General features: G+C 37.5%; 1 protein-coding gene across 4 annotated transcripts in view; it reads left to right on the plus strand.

The window, feature by feature from the left end:
* The window catches only part of nbeal2 (neurobeachin-like 2), a 56288-nt gene that overhangs the window by 19936 nt on the left and 8645 nt on the right, over positions 1-27707 (plus strand). For 2 of the 4 annotated variants that reach the window (XR_006252776.1, XM_043260627.1), the window contains exons 9-42: positions 94-200; positions 2048-2134; positions 4086-4169; positions 4943-5041; positions 6006-6637; positions 7526-7658; positions 8087-8206; positions 8292-8634; positions 8740-8822; positions 9937-10029; positions 10236-10407; positions 11155-11288; positions 13453-13612; positions 13796-13898; positions 14037-14187; positions 14438-14596; positions 14704-14863; positions 14948-15036; positions 15291-15980; positions 16406-16581; positions 17181-17337; positions 17880-18026; positions 19771-20088; positions 21505-21654; positions 21846-22003; positions 22846-22970; positions 23136-23253; positions 24460-24620; positions 25449-25582; positions 25685-25792; positions 26002-26097; positions 26329-26453; positions 26685-26825; positions 27493-27623. Coding sequence is in view for 2 of the 4 variants with exons in the window: in XM_043260627.1 (XP_043116562.1) it covers positions 94-200; positions 2048-2134; positions 4086-4169; positions 4943-5041; positions 6006-6637; positions 7526-7658; positions 8087-8206; positions 8292-8634; positions 8740-8822; positions 9937-10029; positions 10236-10407; positions 11155-11288; positions 13453-13612; positions 13796-13898; positions 14037-14187; positions 14438-14596; positions 14704-14863; positions 14948-15036; positions 15291-15980; positions 16406-16581; positions 17181-17337; positions 17880-18026; positions 19771-20088; positions 21505-21654; positions 21846-22003; positions 22846-22970; positions 23136-23253; positions 24460-24620; positions 25449-25582; positions 25685-25792; positions 26002-26097; positions 26329-26453; positions 26685-26825; positions 27493-27623 (5844 nt within the window). In the remaining 2 variants the exon portion in view is untranslated. The remainder of the gene's footprint in view (positions 1-93; positions 201-2047; positions 2135-4085; positions 4170-4942; positions 5042-6005; positions 6638-7525; positions 7659-8086; positions 8207-8291; positions 8635-8739; positions 8823-9936; positions 10030-10235; positions 10408-11154; positions 11289-13452; positions 13613-13795; positions 13899-14036; positions 14188-14437; positions 14597-14703; positions 14864-14947; positions 15037-15290; positions 15981-16405; positions 16582-17180; positions 17338-17879; positions 18027-19770; positions 20089-21504; positions 21655-21845; positions 22004-22845; positions 22971-23135; positions 23254-24459; positions 24621-25448; positions 25583-25684; positions 25793-26001; positions 26098-26328; positions 26454-26684; positions 26826-27492; positions 27624-27707) is intronic. The other 2 variants (XR_006252777.1, XM_043260628.1) reach the window with 2 other exon arrangements.

The following is a 27707-nucleotide window of genomic DNA, read 5'->3' on the forward strand; positions in this document are numbered from 1 at the left end:
CTGTTTATTTAAGTGCTTAAAACTGGCACAGTTCTATCTCTCCAGAAGGCACTAGTCAAAAAGACTGAATGTTCTTGTGTTTTTGCCCTGCAGATGCTATCCCAGAGATCCTGCAGTGTTCAGACCGGCCGGTGTTGCAGGCTATCTTTCTCAATAACAACTGTTTCGAGCACATACTTCGTCTCATCCAGAACAGCAAGGTCAGAACTCTATCTTCTTAAACCCTCGGAGATATCTGCAGCAGTGCTTCACATTTCCAACCCTGAGGTTTCAGAAATGAGTCTCATGGCCGACAATGGAAATGTGGCGGTCTGCTGATGTTTGTAACAATCTGAATATTATCCAGGGTTCAATCCATAGGTAGCTTTCAAACAACACTTTCATTTTATAATAATATGCATTTATTTTTACTAGTGCTGTCAAACTATTAATCACATTTGTATGTGTGTGTACTGTGTATATATGTGTATATTTATTTAAAATGTATATATAAATACACATACAGTATATATTTAGAAAATATTTACATATAATTATATGTGTATTTTTTTAATATTATATACAAATATATTAAACATTGCATATTTTTCTAAAATATATACATGCATATATATGCATAATATATATACATGGTTCACATACATATTATGTAAACAAAAACTTTTGTTTCAGATGCGATTAATTATTTGACAGCACCAATTTTAACCTTACTTGAATCCCAAATGAATTATTTAAAGAAGAATTATTCTAATGCCATCTAAAGCAGCGTTTGTGAGCACAGTGCTGCTTTGTGAACAGCGTTTCCGGGGAAACCACTTACCGCTCCAAAAGCAAGTGAGTGGGCAATATGCTGATTTTTCTTGTTAAAGCCGACATGAAACGTCGTTTCGATGATTAAGAGTCGACTCTTTCCTTTAAGAGACAATAACTTTATACACTGTGCACTTTCGGATTAAAAAATTTGCAAGATGTTTTCGTTCAGAGCTATGTTACACAATGTATGAAAGGTAATTTTAAAAAATCCATAACAGGGGCACTTTAAAGCATTTCTTTTGAATACATTTCACCGGCTCAATAAGAAGACACAACTATCAGGGCAGTACCAATTTTTTGTTGCTGATATTTTTTTGCTATTTTTTATATATCGACATATACATTTTTTAGTCAGTAATTTTAGTAATTTCTCCTAAACATATTTCAATTACCAGTGCAACTTGTCGAATTTTTATTTAATTATTTAGCATATATTAATATTTTATTTCAATTTTATTTCAATTTGTGTAAAAGTCAAATTAAAATAAATAATAATAATAATAATAATAAAGTCATTCATCTGCTGTCCTAGCATCAAAAGTAATTTGGCAAAGAAAAACAATTGCCAAATAGAACAAGCAGAAAAAAGGAAATGATATCATAGAGAGAATCCTGCTGACAGAAATAAAGGTTAGTTAGCTAATTTCAGGTATTAAAGATCATGTTTTGCAGCTCACTTAAATGTAATGCTATTTATTAATTCAATTAAAATTTTATTAAAAATAATATTTAAATGAATACTTAATTAGAAAAAATGAACTACAAAATGCTTCTAAACCAACATGAATACAAATGTTGCAAGTCTAGGAACTAGAATTTTAAAACATTTTTATTTGAATATATCTTTTATATTACTGGTCTCATATTTTACAGACGGATAAAAATAAGCAATGACGGATGATTCACAAGCCAGTGCATCAGTAATTACTCGTAACACAGCCAGTGTTTCCGTCCTGTGATGAAATCTAGGTTCTGCGTCATGTTTGTATGCGATCACAGTCGGTTTGAATAAGCTGGGTGGTTTCTGAGTGTGTTGTAACTAGCCATTATATTGTGTAACGAGGACTTCGTAGAGCTTCTCTTTTCGTCTATTACCTTTTCATTTCTTTTTGCTCGATCTTTCAGGAAGTTCAGTTTCTGCTTGCTTGTTTTATCTCTGACTCACTTGTGTTCATGTGTCTGTGATGCTGTGTGTGTGTGTGTGTGTGTGTGTGTGTGTGTGTCTGTCCTGCAGCTCTATCAGAGTAACAGGTTTAAGGTGGCGTGTGAGGGACAGTGTGACCTCACTACACGTTTGCTCACAGAGGCTGAAGTGGAGCAGGTACTTTCCCTTCACCGCTGATCAGTGTGGCTTTCGTCAGCAGGAAACCCACCCTTCACTTGACTGACACAAACACAGACACGCAGGCGAATACACAGACGCGCAACTGCTGACTGAGCAACATTTGGATTCCGCATAAACGGCGTGCAGCGTCGTCTAGGTGGATATAGAGGAGCAAAGCGTCTGCTTGTGTCGTTGCGTGTGCCATTTAGTTGACTCGCATAAAATGAAAAATATGAAACCTTAAAACGTTGTGCTCTTATTATTGTACCGTCATAGTTAGACATGACATGATGGTACTATTCTGTTCTAATATAGCTGATAGATAACATTAATATTTAGGTGAAAACTGCCGTCAGACTGATATAAACATGTGCAAAAAAAAAAAAATTTTAAATGTACTTGTGCATGCATATATGAATGTCATGTTTATCTTACAATTCATATATGCATGGGTAATTTAGTTGTAAAAGTTAAAAATTAAATGTTTAATTTTGCATTTTTAAGGTATTATTAGTATTTTAAGGCGTTCATACACTTTACATGTACTTAATCATATAAATTATGCATAATTATATGCAAGTAACCCTAAGAGAAATCCTAATCCTAACTATAAAGTGCTTTTCTTTATTTTTATTTCAGTTTTAGCTTGTTTGATTTCAGTCAATAATTTTAATACTTCACTAAAACATTCAGTAACAAATATTTTGTAATAGTTGTAGTTAATGATAACACCTAGATCACATAGTAGCATGAAATTTATGTTTGATACCATATTACCACATCAGTACATATTTAAGGTTAGTGCAGTGCTCAGTACACAGAGATGGAGGGTGAGGATCCTGCTGGTTGTGGTTTAGTGTGTGTGTGTGTGTGTGTGCGTGTGTGCGTGTGTGCGTGTGTGCGTGAAGTTCGTTAGATGTACTTGCAAGGCAATGTCGCCTTGCATGCTGTCTTCCAGCGTGCAGAGTGTTTCTAGATTTTTAGCATGTCTAGTGTAGCTGTGGGTGTGACATTTGGTGTGTGTTTCATTCGGTGGTCTTTGGTGGGATATTTGTGGTGGAGTGGTGGTAAATATTTTGAGGTTAAATGTGAGAAATCCGCTTTACTGTTGCATGTTTTAATCTCTTTAATTTAATTCATAACATTAATCTGTATTCAGTTTGTTTTTAACAGAATCCTGCGCCTCAAGGAGAAATGTTCAGAAATCATATCTGCATGCTTCTCTGAAACGGTTCAGTTGAAAGGAATATTTCACACAAACTGTTTACCCTCCTGATCAAAGGTTTGGGGTTGGGAAGATTTTATGCTCACCAAGGCTGCATTTATTTGATCAAAAATGCAGTATTTATATATAACCATCATCGCGATCTTAAGTGCCATGTGACCTTTCTTGTGAAATCGGTTTAATCTGCTGAGCCGGTGTCCAAGAAACATTTCTGATTAGGATTCTGTTATGAGATAAAGGCTTTGATTTATTTATTGATTTTTCGTTTTGTGGATACCAAAGCCAAACATACGTATTTTCATTTTGGTAATCTAAAAGTCACTTTTGATCAATTAAATGCATCCCTGCTGAATAAAAGTGTTATTTCCTTAAAAACGCCAAACCTTTTTATGGCAGCGTCATTATCACCTTAATGTCATTCCAAACCCATATTTCGCGAATCCGGTTTGCGTTGTCTGTTGGAAAACCAAAAATGTTTTCAGCTCTTCCAATGGTTTTTATAGAGACTGTGTGTCAGACTCTCAAAACTCCATAAATGCAGAATAAAAGTAATCTGTATACACTATATTCCAAGTTTTCTGAAACTGCAGGATAACAAAAAAAACTATTCGAAAATTCTCCTATGGGCTTGGAAATACATATTCTTGGGTGAACTGATAATTTAATGCGTTAGAACGTGAATATGAAGTGAACGATGTGTGTGTTTTGCGTATGTGTGTGTAGGTCTGGGAGAAGGGCTCCGACTGCATCACGGTACACGCCATTCGAGTTCTCACGGCCATAATGAGCAACTCGCCCTCTGCCAAGGTATGACATGTCACCGACTCATTTCTTGCACCTCCTCTCCTCTCGTTCCTCGTGTGCGTTCCTCCTAAATTCTCTGAAAGGTCAGCTCTTGCAGACGTCTCTCATCTTATCAGCGTGATAAGTCAAAGTGCTTGCGTACGATAAAGTGCCCCTTATGCGTGCGTGGTTAATCTTATCAGCACATTTGATGTGGTTCTGCAGAACCAGGTCACCCATGGTGACATTACGACATGCGATATTTGTCAGGGCCCAACGTATCAGAATCATGTTTTTGTTTATTAACAGTGTATTTAGATGTCTTTTGTCGTGCAGTGTCATTCTATAGATTTCATTTCCTACTTGAAAAATGAAAGACACTTTTTACGTTTACTTCTTTATGTAAATGTTTTTATTGGCTAACGTCTTTGCTGTTGTGTCGAATGCAGTTTGGGTCGCCCTGTTCTTCAATAACGGCCTCTTTGCAAAGCAAACATTGTACTGTGGCACAATTATGAAGATTTATGGTTATGTTTTCTCTGTTTTTGCAGGGCAGTTTCAATAAATAATCTGGATGGCCTCGCATTGTGAAAGCTATTTACACGCTAGGCCTTCTAATTTACCTTCAGTTTGAAGCAAAATCCTGTTTTTCATGATATCCGGTGTTCATGTGAAAACGTTGCTGCTTTGTATAGTACCTTTTGTTTTGTTTTTTGGTTTATTTTGGGGAGCAGGGTGGTAAAAGCACTCGTTGCATTGTTCGGTTGTAATGTAACTGTGGCGGTTTGTCTTCCCAGGAGGTCTTCAAGGAGCGGATCGGCTACTCGCAGTTGTTTGATGTGTTGAAAAGTCAAGGACAGCCCACTAAAAGACTCCTGCAGGAGCTGATGAACATGGTGAGTGAGAAGAAGTAGCTTATTAAAAGTGGGTTTGTTTTACATGAAGAGATATTTTTTTATTACAGTACCAAAATTACTAAAACTGTATTTTTTTATGCTAAAAAGTATAATTTTTTCAGGAAATGTTAACAATAAATGCCATTTTGACCCTCTTTGATGTGGCGTGACAGATCGGCATTAGTCATTAATCACATACAAAATAAAAGTTTTTGTTTACATAATATATGAGCATATGCTGTGTATATTTATGTATAAATACACACATATATTATGTAACCAAAAACATTAATTTTGGATACAATTAATCAATTGACAGCACTACTATGAATTAGTATTTCAACAACAATTGTTTTTTATTTAGAAGTTAATTTAAAAACAAGGTGTTAAGCTGGGTGTTTATATTTAAAATGTTATATTAAAAATAAATAGTAATTAAGTTTAAGTTCAGACTCTTTTATTAATTATAAACTTATTGTAATGTAAAGGGCCTCCTATAGTTTACGGCATAAGCTGAGGTAGATTTTTTTTTTAATATATATATAATATATATGGTATGTTTTTGTTACACCCCTAATAATAATAATAATAATAATAATAATAATAATAAAACTGACAAAAACACAACAAGATTTATTAAACTTAAAAAGAAAATGTAAAAATATAAAATAACTTATTAATATATATATAAAAAAACTAAATCAAAGACAAATACACAACAATGTTGCTAAAATAAGATAAATAACTTGAACATGAAAATGTAAAATTAGAAATTAATAAATACTAGAATACTTCATTGACAGCACTAAAAATAACACTGAATTTTATACTACGCACATGCATGTTATAAAACATACTTAATAATGGTCAACAAGCAAGTTCTTTATCAAATGTGGTAGGTTTTTCAGGATAAAGAAAAAAAAAACTGTAATCTCATAGCATGGTTGTTTCTTGTTTCTCTCAGGCTGTTGAAGGGGAGTACTCCCAGGCCATGCAGCTGGGCATCAGTAACGAACAGCCTCTGCTCCTCCTGCTGCAGTGGTTGCCTGATCTGGGCTCTCGCTCTCTGCAGCTGCTGGTGTCCCAGTGGCTGGCGGCCGTGTGTCGAGGAACCCTGTCCTGCCGCACCGTAGCCGTCGAGGCAGGCTTAGTAGGCGCTCTGCTGGAGGTGCTGTCTGAAGCCCCGGAGCGACTCGACCGGCAGTGCGCGGACGCCCTCTTGGGCTTGCTTCAAGACTTGGGTTCTCTTTCTCTACGGCCCTGTGAACTGAAGCGCCTGCTGAAGCTCTTGCGGATCGAACCCGGAGCAGCCCCTCACCCGTACTGTGGGCGCGTGGTGAGGGTGCTTTCTGCCATGGCCGCCCGCGGAGAGGGCGGGTGCAGCTCCTTGCAGTATTTTGATCTTACGCCCCCTATGGCGGGTATTATGGTGCCAGCTATACAACGCTGGCCAGGAAGTGCATTCGCTTTCCACGCTTGGCTGTGCCTCAACACAGACTTTCCTCCACCACAGCACCACTACTCTGAATCTCACCTGACAAACCTGGATAATATGGTTCGAATGGCTAAGGGACCACGTAGAAAACAGCTTTACAGGTATTTTTAGGATAGATGGGTGCTATAATAAAAAAATCAATATCTACTGTATAATTTCTTGTAATTGTTTTAACCTTTTTTAATATATGTTTATTCATAAGTGTCAAATGATCCTTTACAAATCGTTGTAATATGTTATTCATTAAAATATGCATATCATTTGAATCAATAATAACTTACAAACTTAAAAGAATTATTAACATTTAACATTAACAACAATTTTACTATTGATGTTCGATTCAGTGATGACATTAAAATATATCTTAGAACTTGCCACTGCGGATGAACGTAGAAGAAACAATGATTTAAATCATAGCTATATTTAAAATTGTAGATGCATTTTATACTGCAAATAAAATAATATGAAAAAATGTAATAAAAATAGTGAACAATTTGCGAAACGCCGATTTAAAAATTACAGCTATATTTAAAACTGTTCATTCATTTTATATTGCAAATGAAATAATATAAATTAAGCAAAAATAGTAAACGATTGCAAAACGCTGATTAAGTAAAATAGTATAAAAAATAGTAAGTAAGTGGTGAATATTCAGTAAATTGCACAGGCCTACTATATACCTGCATGAGTCTAGTGTACTTGGGCCGCATTTGTTAACAGCTTTGCACCAGCACGAACCTTTGGCGTTAAAATAGTACTGTCAGGATTTACTAAAGATGCGCAGTGAAGAATTAGTGCTGAAAAAGTGTGGACACGGTTATTTTTGTGCCTGAACTTATTGAATATGCATTGTAGTTTATGGGAGGGAATTAATTGTGATTTACTAACGTTTGCTGTCATGCCACTACTGGTATTTGCGCTATTGTTTAGCATCCATTTGTTTCGTGTGTACTTATACCTTTAAAAGCTGCATTGTGTCCTGTGTGTAGTTTCTTCACAGCAAGCGGAACTGGCTTTGAAGCTTTTTTCACCACAGAAGAAGTTCTGGTGGTGGCAGTATGTACTAAAAAGGAGTACATGGCCGTTTCCCTGCCAGAACACCCACTCAATGACTGCGCCTGGGTTAGTGACCTTACACACAACTCACACACACATCAACTTAGACAATTTAAGGAAGAGAAGACTTGCATGAAAATAAATACAACCATCTTTTTCTTTACAAAACGTCCGCGAGCTTTTCAATAAAAGCATCACATTTTTTGCTGCAAAATTAGCTTTAGTTTGACTAGCGTCTTTTTAGCGTTTTTAATTTGGTTTCATCTTAATGGCATCCAAAGTTAGTTTAAGTTTTAAAAATAATGCATTACTATAATGTAATATTGTGTTACACCATTAAAATTTAAATAACAGCAGTTAGATTTTAATTTATTATGTTACTTTTGAGTTACTCTGTCTTACTTTGCCTTGGCCACTAGTACTTGAAAAAAGTCATTTTATTACATTCATGATATTTTATTTCTGTACTCAAAATCTTCTTTTCTTCCATCTAGCACTCAGTAGCCATTGTTCACATTCCTGGCCGGCGGCCCTTTGGGCAGAATGTGGTCACTGTTTATGTGGACGGAGTACAGTGTAAAACAGCACCCCTGCGCTTTCCTTCTCTGAATGAGGTCAGTTAACGTTATCGTCTGCAGTAGTATGATTTCTTCCGAACATGTTTTGCTTCATTGATTTGTTTAAACCTCAACGTTTCAGCCTTTCACTTCCTGCTGCATTGGATCAGCTGGTCACCGGACCACTACCACCATGACTACCTCTCCGACCCTGTCCAACCCGCCCCACTCGCCCTCCGAGATGGCATTTGCTGCTCACGCTGGGCCACCCACTCTTTCACGTTCCCAGTCCTTCCCTGCATCCTTTGCAGCAGCCGCAGGGGGGCGGCCTGGTGTGAGTCGGGACAGTCCTGTTCACACTATCCCCGCAGGGCTACAGGACACTGCGTGGGGCTCTCCTTCATCACTGGGTGGCCTTTTAGCCACGGTGTTCATCTGCCATGAAGCTCTGCAGCCTTCTCAGGCACGAGCCCTGTTCACTGCAGGTATAAATGAGACATCCACCGCATCCGTTTTTAATGCAGAAATTCACATCTCCTACCAAAAAGAAACAAACGTTAAAGAACGTCTATCTTTGTTTCGCTTGGCAGGTCCCAATAATGTTTCCCTATTCAAAACCGATGGTGAACCTTCAGAAGTCAACAGTAAACTAGTGTTATACTACACCCCACAGGTAATTATCTTCCCAGTGGTCTGATTCACAAGTTACACAAGTTTGCATCTCTCTGGCCTCCCCTGAGCCCATTTACTTTTAACAGATGCCTTTAATTGTGAGCGAATGAGAGTAATTTTAATAGGAGGAGGCAATGCCTCTGCCGTGATATGATTGGATATGACTGGCTATAACCGACTGTGATTAGTTCATGTAATAAATCCCACCTCTTGTGCATTCTTTGTTTGCAAATCAGGCTGAATCAACAATATAATGACATTAATGGAAGGACTTTAAATTCTTAGATTAAAGACTCTAAAGGAAACTCACACACTTTATGTCAAAATAAGACTTAAACTTTAAGAGTTTTTAGTGAGTAATCGGACTGGTGAAATTTAAAGTAAATCTCCATGTTTTTGACAGTATTTACCAAGCTTTGATGAATGATTATTTGAAAAATTAAAAAATAGTTAGAAGAAAACTATTAAAAAGAATAGCTGATTTCTCAAAAAATATATATTTGGTTAAATTGCTACTGGCTTAAGTTATTTTGGAATAAATGTAAAATGATTAAAAACACTAACTTGGCTTAATTGGCATAATTGGCTTTTATAAATAGAATATTGATTGCATTGTTAGTGTAAAAATCTAAAATACGACTGTAGAAGTGGGATATGAACTTACATTTGATAAATCGCACCAAACACCATTATTTATTGTGAAAATCTGAGAAATCTGACATTTTGTACAAAAAGAGTTCATGCAATCAATGATACAAGTGTGAAACATTTTCTATATTTTATTTAATAAATATTTGGTCCAACTTTACATTAGGTGTCTTACTGTATTTGTGTCAAAAAGTATTTATTTTGCGCAATGTTTTTTCCCCTTACCTTCTATTGGGATATAGTACAGGTTTAAGAACAGGATAAGTACAGGGATTTAAGGGCTCTGCATAGACACAGTCTAATTATAAACGTGACTACAGAAATTAATTACAGTTGAAATACATTTTTTACATGTACAAACAATTACAATATAAAAACGTTCATAGAGGCAGGAAGTACATTGTATCGAATGGTTTTAATTTAAAGATAAGCCTTGTGCGCATTGTCCTCATTCTTTTCTTTTGTAGGCCTTTAAGAGCCAGATCTGTTTGGATTTGTCTCCCAACCATCTTTACGATGGCAGGCTGACAGGTCACAGGGTGGTGAACTGGGACGTCAAGGTGTGTATCTGTCACTGAGCTTCATTGTCTTTCGTTGATCAGAATGATTCATCTTGTTCTGACATCAGTACAGCCTTTTGTGTTTGCCAGTGTTGGGAAATGAGTGTATTCAACACGTACTCCTAGAACAAAACTCATAATAACTCATACATCCCTGCAGGGGCAGTAACCGCTAATTATGTTTGATTATCTTGTTTTGCATGTAGGATGTTCTGAGCTCAGTAGGTGGCATGGGAGCTCTCCTGCCCCTGCTGGAGCAGGTGTGTTTGCTGGATCAGGGTGAGACTGTAGGTCAGGAGACTTCAGATCTTCTCGGGCCAGAGCTCACATCCTCCAGGGGCCCTGCCGGCATGCTACTGCCTCTGGGGAAGTCATCTGGTCAGTAGTTTGTATCAATATGCTCTCCTGTAGTTTCTGTGGTTTGATTGTAGAAGTGAATCTCACAAAACTGTCAAGTTTGAGTCATATTTTACTCCAGAAAAAATATGTATGGCCATTAAAGCAGTGGTGACAGATCTTGTATATCGTTATTGTGACGTACTATAATAAAGGCTAGGGACTTGGTTGTAGCCATCGGTTGGTGGCTAGATTTGAAATCTATGTCAGCTTGCAGTTGATTGTGGAGGGGCAGTTTTAATGGGCTCAGCGATTGGTGTCCTGCATAAATATTTTAAAATGGAAAAATTAAAAGTCTATAAAATGACACACATTATACACACAAACCTTAGCTGAAGCTACAATACATAGTCAGTTATTCTGAAACATCACTGTGCAATATATCTTTTATTCACAGTTATGTTAACAGTAACAGTTTGTTATGTGACTTTTTAGAGCTGCTTTGCACATTTATGATGTAAATTCTTCAGTAATTGCAGTATGAGTCACCACTGATGTATTCTGAGCGCACTGTTTGTGATTCATGAAATTGTGTTTGCGTGATTCTACATGTGTTTGTATATGCCAGTGTGAGAGGGCTGCAGGGGAGTTTTTTTTGTGCTCTGCAGTTGAACTGTACATTACCTTTGGCTGTTGATTTCCCATGTAATGCCTTTGCAGCAATTTGTCAATGTTACACTTTGCTAATGTGAAACTGATTGCCGCTTTGTTTGCGTGTGTGCGTGTTAGAGGGCCGTTTAGAGAAGAACAGTGTAGCAGCGTTTTTGCTGATGATTAAGAACATGCTGCGCAACCATCCGACCAATCAGGAGAGCCTGCTTCAGTGCCACGGGCCGCCCATCATTGGAGCCATGCTCGGCAAGGTACGCTTACACACGCACACACACACACTGGTGAATAGAGAGGGCGTCTGGACGTCTAACAGGACATATTGGTGTATGTGACTTCAAGGCGTAGCATCCTGTTAGGAAACACTTGTGTTAACAATCCAGTGATGTTGCACAATACACACACAACCACAGTTTCTCATGCTTTAAGGTTTTATCTGGTGCCAGGAATCTTTAAAGAAATGAATAAGCAAGGGTTGACTGTCTGATGTAAACCCATTCAAATCAAGAGTTCACACTTTTATCATAACAGCATGTTTTAAAATATGTGACATTTAATACGTAATCAGTGTGAAAGTTTCAAATAGAGGACGCATAGTTTTCATTACACTGGCGATTAGTTCAGATGCTAGCCGTGTGCTATTAAGCAGATAATTCGATGAGACATTGATACATAAAAATGATATCTATGGGTGCAGCTGAGGTTCGTAAAAACAAATGCTGATATATTTCTGGTAACACTTTATAATAACGTTCAGCTGCAGGTAATAAGTGGTACACTAACAATTTATGTATGTTTTGTTAATTCATTCACAAGTCATGTACAAATGATTAGTTAACGATGAACGAATCATTTACAAAACATGACTATATTCACAAATGATCAAGTGATCTATCATAAGGTATCATAAAAAATAGTGCATCGTGAAATAATCAAACATATCCTTTGTAAATGGTTAATAAGTTACTAGTTTATATATTATTATATATTCATTTATAAATGAATGAAATGTCAATATTGTACTATTATCTCATAGCATTAAAAATACTCAATCTGTGTCAAAGAATGCATCTGTCTAACCCTCACCAGTCAGCCTTTACACTGCAGTACACACTACAAAGTATAAACTACTTTATAAAGTACCGTGTAAACCACTCAGAGTAGATCTTTCATCCCAGTGTATACGCTCACACAACCTTATGATAATTTGTACTTTGTTAGCATATTACTTAATCATTTGTGAACATGCTCTTGTTTTGCAAATGTTTAGTTAATCATCATGTAATCTAAAAAACATAGAAAAACATATCACTTATTAATCATTTATGAACACATAGTTATGTTTTGTAAATGATTAGTTCACCATTCATCAACTAATCACTTATAGACGTGCACCACTTATGTAAGTGTTACCATATTTCTGATCTGTTGTAAGATCATTAGGCTCAGCAGTGGCCTCTGTTGTTCCACAAAATGAAAAGTCATATCTGATTTGCTTTTGATGTTTTGTGACTTGACAGGCCTGTAAAGTCCTTTGAAGAGAGTTTCTCGGGTTTGAGAGTTGAAAAGTACACACGCACTCGTAGTTACATAAGTATACCATCCTCAGGCTTAAAACACAGGCTGTCAATTAAATGCATTAATGTGGGGCAAGTTTTAAATTTAATTAAATTATGATACTTACGTTTATAATAATATTTTGGTAACACGTTACAATAGGTAGCACTTGTTAGCTGTTAACTATGACTTCCCTCAACAAATTATTTTCGCTTCTTATTAATAATTAGTGCTTTAGTTGATAAATGTATATATTGGATAGGATTATTGATGTAGAATAAGGTCATGTGGAATACGACATTTTTAATTAGCCCTACATATTTAATTATATTCTAGTAATATGCATACTAATATGCAACTATATTTCTTCATACCATATTTCTTTATTAAGATTTATAACAATGTTATATAATGTTATAATTAGCGTTTAAAAGTTTGGGGTCTGTAAAATTCCTATCTTATGCTGCATTTATGTGATTAAAAATACATCAACAGTCATATTATATAATAGTCAAGTATTATTACAATGTAAAGTACATTTTTTATCTTAAAATATTTTAATTTTTTACATTTAAAATAGTTATTTAAAAATAGTATTTAGTATCGTTTTCAATGTTTGTTTTTTTTTGTTTGTTTGTTTTTTCCAGAATGGGTTTATGAATTTTAATTATGTTTTTTTTTTAAAGTCTTAACTTTTGATCAATTTAATTCATTCTTGCCGAATAAAAATGTTCATTTCTTGAAAATAAAAAGAAAAACTTTGGTATAAGACTGTAATATGTATGTGTATATCATATATATTTTATTATTTCAATTGACTGATGGCAAAGTCTCCTGTCTTACACTCTTCTTCTCCCTTAGGTTCCCAGCAGCATGATGGACATGAGTGTACTGATGGCCTGTCAGTTCCTGCTCAAGCAGGTGTCCAACGAAGGCAACAACGCCCTCTTATCACAGCTGTACCAGTACCTGCTCTTTGACTTCAGGATCTGGAGCCACAGTCACTTTGCAGTCTGCCTGGGTAAACAACCAAAACACATCCCAATAGCATTAGCCATTGCCTTTTTTGTTATTTTACTCACATACTCTAAATGCAAATAATAATCAGGTCCTAAAGGAATAATTTTCCCTAAAAGGACAAATCAATTTATACCTGATTATTTAATTCCAAACCCCCTTATGCCTGTTTTTTGCTGGTTTGTAGGTCATGTGCAGTATCTAACCACCGTTATTAATGAGGGCAAACTGAAGACTCGTAAGAGGTATGGTGTTCAGTACATCCTGGACTCCATTCGGACACACTACAGGTACGTACATATGATTTGGCTTGGATATCTGAGAAAATGAAATATTATTAGTGTGGATTTTAAAATAATTATTAAGATATTGTTAAGTAATTATAATTATTTTTAAGATATTATTAAGTAAGTGTCTTGTGTCTACAGTGTGGAGAAGGATGGCAGTCCTCTGTCTGAGGAGAGGCAGACGGTGCAGATCGCTCTTTTTGCTCTGTTGAAGGACCTTCTGAAATCTCCCACTGCTGAGGAGCTGCACAGCGTACTAGCCTATGCTGCTATAGTGCAGGACGAGCAACAGGTGACCCACACAAACACAATCTATTCCAAAACCTAGTGTATTCCTTCTGAGAAAATGCATGCAGATAGCCATCGGTGATAAGATATGGGTAGGTTGAATAGAGTAAGCAGTAGGTCTTGTATTTGTCAGATCAGTGTTACTTTGAGTATCACAACCAGCCTGATACATTTACTCATCTACTGGGGTTATTTTGGGGTTGAAGTACTTGTTGTTGTTGTTTTGTTGTCTTGAATGTTCTCCTTCTCCGTAGGTGATCAGTGTTCTGGATGTGATATACACCATATTGAAGAGTTCTACATCTCCACGTGAGCAGGCTGTGATGGTTCTTCTAGAGCGAGGGGTGGAGCAGCTCTACTGTCTGCTGCTTAAAACCAACTATGGAGATGAGGCCCGTGAGAGAGTTTTCAGGGTGAGAGAATAAGCTTGCGCTTTAAATGTTGGCACGTTTTGAGATGAGCTTTTAAAACTTTTAGATCAGTATCTTTTAGAGTGATATAAACACACGTTCTGCTGCAGGTCTTGTGTAAGGTCCTGAAGAGTGAACGTATACCTGAGCGCAGTAAAATACGCATCAAACTCAAGGACTCTGGATATCTTGGGCTGGTCTGCTCCTTCGGAGACGTCCCAATCACAATGGCAACTGTACGCTGTCTGTATGACCTGGTGTCCGTCACAGGTAAACTGAAGAAAAGGTGGATGACAGTTTTCAGCTTTACACTTCAGGTGTTAATTTGTTTGTTTTGTTGTTTATTTGGTGCAGTTCCCAGTCTTAATTTTAGAGACCTGTTGGCAGTGGCGTATCTGTCCCATCGTGCCGACCTCAGCGTCCGACTTGATATCTGTCGTAAGGTGAGTGACTGATGAAAAACAGTTAAAACCAACCTATCATTCTTAAAGAGTTCACATGCCCAAGTTTCACTTGCTTTACCTCAAAATACAGTCCATCTATCTGACATTCACCTGCAAAATGCAATACAATGACAGAGCATTTAAAACACTTTGAAGCAAAACAAAACCCATTTCTAAGCACACAATATTTTCTTAGCTCAATATTTATTAAATTAATGAATGAGCATTTCTCTCTCCCTCTTTCATCCCTGTAGCTCTTTCACTTGATCTACTCCAATGAAGAGTATGTGAAGCAGCTGGCTCGTCAGTCAGGCTGGCAGGATGTTCTCACTAAGCTCTACATCAAAGAATCGTATGAGTCTCGTGTTCTCAGCCAATCCAATTCTTTGTCCAGCCCCACAAACTCGTTGGACCCTGTTCTTTCCAGACCCGTCTTCCGTCGGGAGGACAGCGTAATGGAGGACACTCAGCAGAATGTCTACATTTCCCTCACTCCACGCCACGAAGAGGAGTACGAGGAGGAAGAAGCTCAGGATGCGTCTGAGGGCTACTCTGACCTCTCCCAGTCTCCCCCGACAACCGGACAGCTCAAGAGCGATTCCTTGCACTTCAAGCCGTTTGACTCCGGAGAACAAAGCAGTCATTCGTCCACCTTGTCCAACACAGTGGACATTCCATCGTCGTCGCGTCTGCTGGAGGAAGAGGAAAGCGTGTATCAGCCGCTGTCCCCTTTCAGCTCACCCTTTGAGCTGGAAATAAGCCTTCAAAAAGGACCCCAGACACCTGTGGGTAGCCAGCCAGAGACCCCCTCTCCTCTGGAGCACAGTAAGAGCTTCCCAGGCATGAGGCCTCGCAAGAGCTCCAGTCTGTCTAATGTTCTGGACGACACGAGCTACAGCACTGAACCACCAACAGACACCATCTCCAACACATCCAACCCACAGGTACATGCTCAACTAGGGGTGGGCAATATGACCAAAAGATTATGAGCAATTTTATTCTACAGTAATGATATATATTGCAATTAGGGGTGTGCGATATATCACCTCTGATAATATCACAATTGTTGTTTTAACTATGGGCAATTTAACATTAAGTATATTGCAGAGAACCTTCAAAACACTCCTGCATGATGCATGCATACATTACTTAAACGTGTGCAAACTAAGGTTTCATGACCATGTAACCGCGTTAGAGAAGATAGGATCCAAAAGCTCTACTGGCTGCCACTTTTCTACTGGTTAATTGCGCTGAGCACTTGCTTACTCAGTGGCATTCATTGAGTGGATTGTATTAGTAAAGTAATGTAGGGAATAGTGAATATAAAGTTATTTCTTTAATAACTTTGTTAAACTGTCTCCCCCATTAGGCTCCCGAAGAGGAGCTGTGTAACTTGCTGACGAACATCGTATTCTCTGTGCTGTGGAGCGGCACTGAGGGGTCTGAGGATGCGATATGGAGAGAAAGGGGTCAGGTGTTCTCTGTCCTCACCAAGCTTGGCTCGTCCTGTCAGCTGGTGCGGCCACCTGATGACATCAAACGCAGGTCAGAAGCTTAAAACTTTGATGCTTTAAAACTTACCGATTCAGATATAATGACAGCTCATAAAAAATTGAGGAAGTAGGCACTGCATTAACAATTCCTCTATCCCAGAGAAGTAAAATGAAGACTAGAATTGGATGAACCATGAACAATCTCCTAACCCTCCTGAAATATTTAACAGCGTAGGAGAATGCAAGTGATTTAAAATTTTCAGTTAAACTGGGCATCTTTTGGGCATCATTGGAAATGCTCGCTTTAAGTTATAAATGACCTCCATTATGAGAAAACCTGCTGCATTTGAAATCCAGTGGAGATTAGTGAGCTGAGGCTAAAGGGAGGTACTCTACATGAAAGGGATTCCTTCGGTTCAGATGAGGGCAGGGTGGGGATCTCTGGAGGGCAGACGTTCTTTGCACTACTGGGCTGTTGCTTTTCTTTGGTGTGGCTCGAGCATTGCATCACCATAGAGCTTGTTTTTTCTTTAGGTCTTAGGGTGTGTCTGTCTGATGACTTCAAGACATTGCATTCTGTTTGTTTTGCTGCTGCGAAGAAATATTCTAAGCTGGCGGGAGTGTTACAGATGCATTATGTGTATGTCGTAGTTTGTTGGAGATGATGCTGGAGTCGTCCCTGTCAGATTTGAGGGACTCTCAGGGCGCGTCTCTGCCCCATGTGCCTTCTTTGCTCCGCCTGCTCAGGCTGCTCCAGGACTTCCTGTTCGCCGAGGGAACTGACAATCAAACACTATGGAGTGAGAAGGTGGGGAATGGATGGATATGTTCTCACTCTGATATTATTAGTCACGCACACAAAGGCCAGAGGAGTTTAAAACAAGAAGCTGAAAGAAACCCACTTCGTGTGATGCAATTGCACACCAAATTATGAAATTAATAAACAAACCCAACCTGAAAACTGATCTGACTCTTGAGACCTCTGATGTAGAATCAAAACTAAAGAAGAATTGAAGCATACAATCCTATAATACAGTCACATACTGACTTATAATATATTTGTACATTTATGTACAAGCATGTTAATGTTTTGTATGTATTTATGTATTCGTATTCTTATATTTTATGTTATATATAAATATATAATTAAAACTATATAAACATGACATATTTTTCTTATATTTATTATAGATGTATTTACAGTCACATGTGATCATGTGTATTCAGTTATAAAATACAGCAGTAAACAACTTACAAACTTATAAATTCTGCAGACTTTATTCTGATGTTTTATTGATTGCAAATGTTTATTTGTGAATGCGTATAAGGGTGTGTCTATATTTGTGGCAGATTTTTGAGGGGGTGGTGAATCTACTGGACAGGCTGCAGGCATGGCACACGACCCCTGGATCAGCGGGGTCCGCTGAGCTCAAAGAGATGTCTCTGATCGGCCTGCGTATCATCACTGGATACATTCAGCAGCAGCAGAACTCACAGGTGAACACGTATACACCCGTCTTAACAGGAATTCCAGGGTTGTGCTTTAAAATTCTTGCTCTTTGACATTTACAAATGCACTGAACAGTTTCAAACAAAACTAAGAATCACTCACGGTGTTGAAATTGGACACTAAGCACACTCCCTTCTACAGGTAGAGTGTTAAAAATAGACACACAGTTATGTTCAGGATTACTAGATATGCTTTTGGGCTTCAGTTCATTCCATTGGAGAGCAGATGTCCATATTTGGGTACATGTGGGGGTTTTTTTATCGTTTTCCTCCACACTCACTCAAACCCATCCCACACTCAAATTAGATCGTATCAACTGACTGAAGAACTGCGTTACTGTGAGGCAATTCGGAAAAAAACCCGTTTGCCTCAAGACTCTTTACTATGTGTTGCTCATAAGCACGTTTGTTTCCTATAGGAAGCTTGTCTGTCTATACAAACAGTTATCCGACATAAATATTTCTTACTGGACAATGAAGTTTACTATGCATGTTAATTTAAAAATGAATTGTAATAGTTAATACACATATATTGGGTGTTAGGCAGGTGTTAATAATCAGAAGTGACTTTAATATTCAAAGTTATTCTGTTCCTGGATCTTATAATTAACATAAATGCTTCTTTAAACCCATAAATGAAAGAGAGCTTGTAAAAAGCGAGCTTCTGTGCTCACAGGAAGTCTATAATAAGCAAGGACAAACAAGTACCAGAAATAGCCCTTAGACAAAGACAAGGCAGACAAGAGTAGATATACAAGACTAACAAGGTGAGATGACACAGGTGTGCATGACCAATAGGATAAAACCTTTTTTAACATGTTTAAACACTGTATCAAAGGAATAATAGCTTACTGCATCCCATGCACTATATAAAAAAAGTTAAAACAATAATAAAAAAAAATGTGGTAACACTTTAGAATAGGTAGCACTTGTTAACTATGACTTTTCCCTCAATAAATGTTTAATTTGCTGCTTATTTATAGCTAGTGCTGTAGTTGTTAAGTTTAGGTGTTGGGTAGGATTAGGCATGATAAGTAGAATCAGGTATTAATATGTGCTTAATTCGAACTAATGAATGGCTAATATTCCAGTAATATGCATGCTAATAAGCCACTACTGGGTGTTACTGGAAAAAACATTGTTACCAAAATAAAATTCAAATATTATTTAAAAACCGACTTGCTAACTGAAGTAAAATAATTTGAAACACAAAAATGACTCAAATAAAACAAATAAAATTGAAAAAATTGGAGAGGAAATTAAAAGTTCTACAAAAATAAAATTGACAAAATCACATAATTAATAAGTACTATGATAGTATATATATATATAATGTACAATACTAAAATAACACTGATGTATTACGCTATAACTGTATATAGCCTTAACATACCTTAAAGTTATATGTTAATATAACATATACCTAAAGCTAATTAATACTAATAGATAAGTTTTATAATTATAATGTTTTACAAGAAAACAAAATTAGAATTTTCAGAATGAAAATAGTTTCAGAGTAATTTTTCGTACTATAGTGTTTTGTGTATATATATATATCGCACAAAAATGATGGTATAGTAAGAGTATGTGCTGCGTGAATACAGTAATATGTAATACATACATATTCAAATACCAATGCACATATCAAAATAAAAGTCTAATGTGAACAAAAGACAAACCCAAACCAAAAAACCATGACAGCAACTCGTAATATCTCTCTTTTCTCTCTCAGGTGTGTGAGATGGCGTGTTTAAAGCTTCATAGCCTGCTGCAGACTGTGTTATGTCTGTCCTGGGAGGAGGTGTGTTTTCTTTTGGGTCGCCTCGGTGCACCACTTTGGCCAGCAAACTGTGGCTCGGGCCCGGGCGGCGAGGCTTTACTGAGTCCGCTGGTGGCCATTGTCCGAGCGCTTCTGGACCAGCATGCTGATCGAAGCACGCTTCAGAAGATGCTCCCCAACCTTCCCGCCACCAACGGCAGCCCCTCCTTCGCCCAGGATCTCCAGAACTACTGCGGCACCGCTGAGTGGCAGCAGTTCTACCAGAACCACGTCAGTACAGCGCCATCCCCCTCACACACACACACACACACACACACACACTACACTTAGCAGACAGCCGGTTAGACTGTTTACCTTATGATAAGCTGGCAGCTTCTCTCATTCTCAGTCCTGTCAGTGTATGTTACCACAAACCTGTTTTGTTTGACCTTTTTTGGATGCAGAATTTCAGAAATAAGTCTCTCGAAGCTCATTCTCAGCCAAACATGAGATAAACTCATCATTTCTCACAAAGCTCAATCCTGAAGGATTATACACATCTTTCTGTGAAACAACCCATTCTCTTATTTACATCTGTAGCAAATGATATATATATATATATATATATATATATATATATATATATATATATATATATATATATGATCATCTTGGATTCATTTAGGTGATTTCAGCAGTGGTCCAGCATCAGAGCTGTTGCCTTCTTATTCTAAAACTCGTGTGTTTGTTTTAGCGCGAGGGCACTTCGACGGTTAATCCGCTTCCATAGTAGTGATGAACTCTTTATTTAGACTCTTTTGTTCATCCGGTGCCAAAACAAGACAGAAAAATGCTGATTTATTCCTCTCATCTCGCACATCCAAAACAAGTCATGCGTTTAAATTAAACAGACATCATGCCAGACTGACCTGGAGATGATTTATAAAGGCTGGCGTGTGAAAGCGTGCGCTTATAAATCTAACCTGTTTGGACTGTTCGTATATACAAATCACACTGTATATTAGCATGTCTTGAATCGGGAAGCAAACCAGGTTTTACACTATACCCAAGCATATATCTGGGTGCAGGGAGGTGAAGAGAAAGAGGAAAAAAAGTGTGTGTTTCATATGTTTAGGATTACAATATAACATGTATATAACTGTATATAACTTTGTAAAAGGTTGATAAAGTGCATATAATTTTAGCTACATGCATGGATATATGGTAAGTGTTAGGATTAGTGTTACGTGCATGAAATTATGCATCATTTATTGTTATTATAATAGTAAATACTAATTTCAAATACATTTATACATTTATAAAATAATTCAAATATTGTTTTGTGGAATTGTATGCATGAATGCTATGGTTTTAATATTTTAGAATTTTAGAAATTTTAAATAGTTTGATTATATTCATAACTGAAATAATCTATAAATAATATAATACTGTAATGTATGTCATTTGTATTTTAGATGTGTGTGTGTGTGTGTATATATATATATATATATATATATGTGTATATGTATATATATATATATATATATATGTGTGTGTGTATATATATATATAATATTTCAGATGTGCAGTCACATATGTGTGTATTAGCTGCTTTACAGTGACTTCAAACATGTTTCATTCAATTAAATATTATTGGAAGAAATACCCATTTGAATAAATATAACGTTTCATAATGTATGCCTGTAGGTGGAGCCCACAATGCAGCAGTACGAGCTAGACACTTTCGGGAAGAGTCATGACCTGATGTCCAACTTTTGGAATTCGTGCTTTGATGACCTCATGAGCTCTGCACAGCGGAGAGACAAGGACCGCTCCGCCTGCAAAGCCAAGTTTCAGGTGTCTGTTAACCCCATTAATTCAAACACAGAGGGATTGTGTTAGGCTAGCGAATATAAGATTGCTGTCTGATGCCCACAATGCACAAAACCACAGGTTTCTTTTGCTTGGAGACACTGCACTTACTAAACCATGCGTGTTTATGACCGATGAGTTAATAACATGGACTGTTTGTGTTCCTCTCTTTACAGGAGCTCATTGTTGACCCATACCTGAAACGAATGCGCACAGAGAACAGCCGCTATCACAGTGTGCAGAAGATGATTAGCAGCCAGCAGGGGGTGGTATGGAGGCACTGGAAGTCACTGCGCAGGTTACTGAGCAGCGAGAGAGCAGCCTGGGCACTCAGGTCTGCATGCACTAAAACCAGGGAATATTATACATTGATGGATTTTTATTTTGCACCATTATCACTGTCAGAACAGATAAATCTCTGTAAAAATTCATGCACAGAGAGAGTGATTTAAAGGTATAGTTTACCCCAAAATTAAAATGTGCCGTTAATTTACTCACCCTCTGGCCATTCAGGATATAGGTGACTTTTTTTCACCTTTAGAATTTTACTTGAAACCGTTGTCCTTGGTGATTCATAAAGTCATGGCTAACAGTATTTTGGGAGTCGAAAAAGCTATACAGGCAAAACAACAGTAATACCTGTGGCTCCTGTATATATATTAAGGTCTTATTAAAACAAAATGATTGGTCTGTGCAAGAAAGTGAACACTATTTTACAGCATTATATCATCAAGAGCTACAGGTATTAATTTTGTTGATTGTGTTGCTTTTTTGACTCGCCAAATTAAATCACCAAAAACCATGGTTTAAGCTAAAAAAACGTTTTTCTGGGGAAAAGTCAACTCGGATGGCCTGAGGGTGAGCAAATTAACAGCAAATTTTTTGGGTGAACTTTAAGATAAACGAAATGCAAGTGATGTCCGACAACCGAAATTGGAAATCTGGTATTTAAACGTTGGTTTTAAACCTGGAAATATGAACATTGGGATCTGGGGGATTTAAAACAAACAAAAACAGTAATTTCGGTCATTAAACTAGACTATACTAAATGAAATATCTAAAATCTATTTTGTCTGACTGTTGTAGCTGTGTGAGGTTGAGTTGTATACACTAATGCTTTATATTAAGGTATTATATTGTGTGATGTCGGACTGAGTGGAAGTGTTTGTGTTTCAGGGTTCAGCCAGAGGTGAACTGGAAACTGTCGGGTGCAGAGACGTACTCTAAGATGCGTCTGAAGCTGGTGCCAAATTACAGCTTTGACTCTCACAGTGATGCCAGCGCACTGAGAGATAACATGGGTCAGTGTCACTCTGGAAAATGTCTGTGTAAGAGTATTAATGAACGAACGATATTTAAGAAAATCAATAGTGAGATCTCAGAATGACTGTTGGCCAAATCATTTTGCTTTGATTTTGACGGTTAGTATTTATATATTGGAGAGTTTGGGTGTTTTTGTTCTGCAGGAGCCGACAGCCCACGCAGCTCAACCGAACCCATCCCTCTTGCCGTTGCAAAGGAAGCCAAAGTTAGTGACATGGAGGAAGACAAACTAGAGGATGAGGATTTTGTCTTAATTGATGAGTAAGTGTAATGTAACTCTGAACAAACATTTGCTTTGTACGGTAAGTTATCTAAACCAAGAGATTTCAAACTTGTAAAGCAAACACAGGGGTTGGACAATGAAGCTGAAACACTGGCCAATTTAGTGTTGGAGGTTTCATGGCTAAATTTGACCAGCAGAGTGTAAGGTTTAATTAGCAGAGTAATAGCTCAGTTTTGCTTAAAATATCACATCATTATGGGAATTCAAAAGAGGACAAATTGTTGGTGCATTTGGTCTCCCGTTTCCACCAAAACTGTCCGTCAGGAGCTCCACAGGGTCAATATACATGGCCGGGCAGCTATAGCCAAACCTTTGGTCAATGCCAAGCGTCGGTTTCAGTGGTGCCAGCAGCGAAAATCTTGGGCTGTGATGCATGTGATTTGATGAGTCCACCTTCATTGTCTTTCCCACATCCGAGAGAGTTACGGTGTGGAGAAGCCCCAAAGAAGTATACCACCCAGACTGTTGCATGCCCAGAGTGAAGCGTGGGGTGGATCAGTGATGGTTTGGGCTGTAATATCACGCCATTCCCTAGACCTAATACTCACTGCCAATGATTATCGAACCATTCTGGAGGACCATGCGCACCCAACGGTTCAAACATTGCATCCTGAAGGCACACATCCAGCAAGACTGGTGACAGAGTTGTTTGATGAACATGAAAGTGAAGTTGAATGTCTCCCATGGCCTGCACAGTCACCAGATCTAAATATTATTCAGCCACTTTGGGGTGTTTTGAAGGAGTGAGTCAGGAAATGTTTTCCTCCATCAGCATCATGTAGTGACCTGGCCACTATTTTGCATGAAGTATGTATATGCGTGATGTATATATACGTTTATTTTACATTAATTTTACAGTTTTAATCATTATTGGACATCAACTTGTTTCAGTTGCCAAAGCGGCATTTCTACTTGTTGTTTGTTTTTTTTTTGTGATATTTACAGTTCATTTCATTTTAGCTTTATTTCAATTGCCAAACGCATTTTTATAGTCTATTTATGCTGAAAATAATTCTGCAGTAGTAGTTTTGTTTCTGAAAGAATCAGTGTTTTTGAATGAACCATTTGAGTAACGATTCAGCATTTTGATACCTGCAAAGGCTTTGTGTGTACAGCTTGTAAAATGTGTTTAGTGCGATGGAGTGTATGTTCAACAGGGTGCGGATGTGTGTGTGGTTCCTCAGGGCGGAGGAGGGCGAGGAGGAGAGCCAGAAGGAAAAGCTAGTGCTCTCAGAGGAGTGTGAGCTCATCACTATTGTTGCCGTGGTACCAGGTCGTCTGGAGGTCACAACGCACCACCTGTATTTCTACGATGGCAGCAGTGAGAAAGAGGAGACAGAGGAAGGTGAGTGACAGCTTGCATTGCGTAGTACACTTGTCCTGCCGCCCAGCCTGTTTTGTTTGTGTCACTGATTCCTTCATTCATTGTTAATATAATGAATGTTTACCAGTGACTAAGTCATTTATGAATGACTACCAATCGAAAGATTAAAATAAGTAACATTTATTTCATGTTTTATGAAACATTTTTCTGAAAGTCTGTTATGATCACCAAGGGTTTGTTTATTCAATCACAAATATACAGTTTTTTTATGTAATGCATCTTTCTTCAGTCACGTAATCTGTCAAAAATCATTCTAATATGCTGATTTGATGATTATTAACTATTAATATGAATGGTCAATTACTGGTCATTTTTATTATTACCAGTGAAATAATTCATTCAATGATTTGCCGATTCATATTCATACATTTTGAAAGCTCAAAAAAAGCATTTATTTGAAATTTTAAAAAAAAACTGCTTTCAGTATAATAAGAAAATAAAAATCTGTTTTCAGTATAATAATAAGAAATGTGTGAGTAGCAAATTATCATATTGAAGTGATTTCTCAGGGATCATGTGGCTGGAGTTATCACTGCTAAAAAAAAAAAAAAAAAATTCCATAAAAAGAATAAAGCACATTTAAAGCACACAAGTATTTTAATTTAGAATTTAGAATTTCTTTTTTAATTTAATTTAATTTTAATTTTTTATCATTTGATTCTGCTATTTTTAATAAATAATTGCCGCCTTGGTGAGCATAAGAAACTTTTTAATGTTAATTATTCCAGACTTTTTTGTCTGGTAGTGCATGGGATAAGATATGATTATGGTTTTAATGTGACTTTTCAGGCATTGGGTTTGATTTCAAGAGGCCGTTGTCACAGCTAAGGGAAGTCCATCTGAGGCGCTACAACCTGCGGAGATCAGCTTTAGAGCTGTTCTTCATCGATCAGGCACACTACTTCATCAACTTCAGGAAGGGGGTGAGCCACATACTACATACTACAGTGGAACAGGATGCATAGACGATGTCCCAAGTATCAGTGGTCTTTTTTGTTTTTATATTTGTTTTGGTTCTCCAACAGGTCCGGAACAAAGTCTACTCCAGGATCCTTGGTCTCAGACCACCCAATCTTTTCTACTTTGGTTCTCGCTCTCCTCAAGAGCTCCTGAAAGCCTCCAACCTGACTCACGTACGTCCGATGCGATGCCAGTGTTGTCTATTTTTTGCTAGTTGCTGGTTGGGGTCTTTCCTGCTCTCTCCCGATTCAGTATCTCCCTTAGTCCTGTAGTTTACCTAGTTTTCTTACGTCCTCTGTTTTGTAAAAGCTGCCAAAAAGCCCCTCTCCTCAAAATGTCCATATCTAACTATTGTTTATTCAAATTTTTGTTTTGATTTCAGAGATGGGTTTGCAGAGAGATCTCCAATTTTGAATATCTGATGCAGCTCAACACCATTGCTGGTCGCACATACAATGATTTATCCCAGTATCCAGTGGTGAGTTGCAACAGAGCTAGAATTGCTTGGGTTTGTTTTGCCGTTTTTGTGTGTGTGTGTGTGTGTGTGTGTGTGTGTGTGTTCATTAAAAAAGTAATTCATTATTTATTTTAGTAAACCAAGATTATGTTGCATTTATTTAAACTGGATGCGACATGCGACTGGTGCTAGTGGATATTATACGAGTGACGTCTTCTTTTTTTTTCCTCATGTGCATGTCTGTATTCTCAGTTCCCCTGGGTGCTGTGTGACTACACATCTGCTGAACTGGACCTGGAGGACCCAGCTGTTTTCAGAGATTTGTCCAAACCCATAGGTGTCGTCAACCCTCGACATGCACAGAATGTCAGGGAAAAGTGAGACAGTGTTACAATCCTTTTCGCAGAATTCTCAGCGTCAAAAAAAAAGGATCACAAAACTAGAAAGATGCTGCTACCTGATATCTGCATGATTTATAAATACATTTAAATTCGTAAATAATAACAGTATGTTCTGTAATAACGTAAAGCACTGTAATGTGGAATCTTTTGAGTATTTAATTTGATTTTCTAAATGCCTTTTTGTTGTTGTTGTTGTTGTTTGAGTAGGTATGAGAGTTTTGAAGATCCAACAGGCACTATCGATAAGTTCCACTATGGCACACACTACTCTAATGCTGCCGGCGTCATGCACTACATGATCCGCACGGAGCCCTTCACCTCGTTACATATACAGCTCCAGAGCGGCAAGTAAGACACACACACTCACACACCACTGCTGTCTTACTGCAACCTTGCTCCTGGAGGGCCACCTTTAGTTCAAACACACTTAAACCAGCTATTCAAGGTCTTCAAGATTACTAGAAACTTACAGGAAGGTGTGTTGGGGCAGGTCAGAACTAAACTCTGCAGGATGTTAACCCTTCAGGAGTAGGATTGAACACCCCCGCTCAAGGGGTTTTTATTTGTCCTCATGCAGACGTTTGTAGACAAAAGTTGTATGTGTTTGTTCATTCCAGCAGTAACTGAAGTACTAATGGAAATTTGATTAAGTTAGTTTAATGGTTTTCTTTTTTTTAAAACATACAAGAATGTACATCACCATTAATATTTTAAATCTTGCAAATAAAATCTTACATATGTTGGCACTCCAAAGTATTGACCCCTAGGTTGCAGTGTTGTTTATCTCATGGTTTTCAAGTCAAAAATAAATAAATAAATATATATATATATATATATATATATATATATATATATATATATATATATATATATATATATATATATATATATATATATATATATGTAAATGTTTGGTCTTATGTTTGGGTTGCACTTACAAGAGTGATTGTGTGTGTGTGTGTGTGTGTGTGTGTGTGTGTGTGTGTGTGTGTTGTGTGTGTGTGTGTGTGTTTAGGTTTGATTGTGCCGACAGGCAGTTTCATTCAGTAGCAGCAGCATGGCAGGCAAGAATGGAGAGTCCAGCTGATGTGAAGGAGCTCATCCCAGAGTTCTTCTACTTCCCAGAGTTCCTGCAGAACATGAACAGTCAGTCTGTCCCTCCGAAGCTCATAAAAACTACACTGGCATTTTCACATGATGGATTGTAATTGTATTGTGCCATGTGTGCAG

Source organism: Puntigrus tetrazona, chromosome 16 (genome assembly GCF_018831695.1).
Source record: "Puntigrus tetrazona isolate hp1 chromosome 16, ASM1883169v1, whole genome shotgun sequence".
NCBI classification, from domain to species: domain Eukaryota; kingdom Metazoa; phylum Chordata; class Actinopteri; order Cypriniformes; family Cyprinidae; genus Puntigrus; species Puntigrus tetrazona.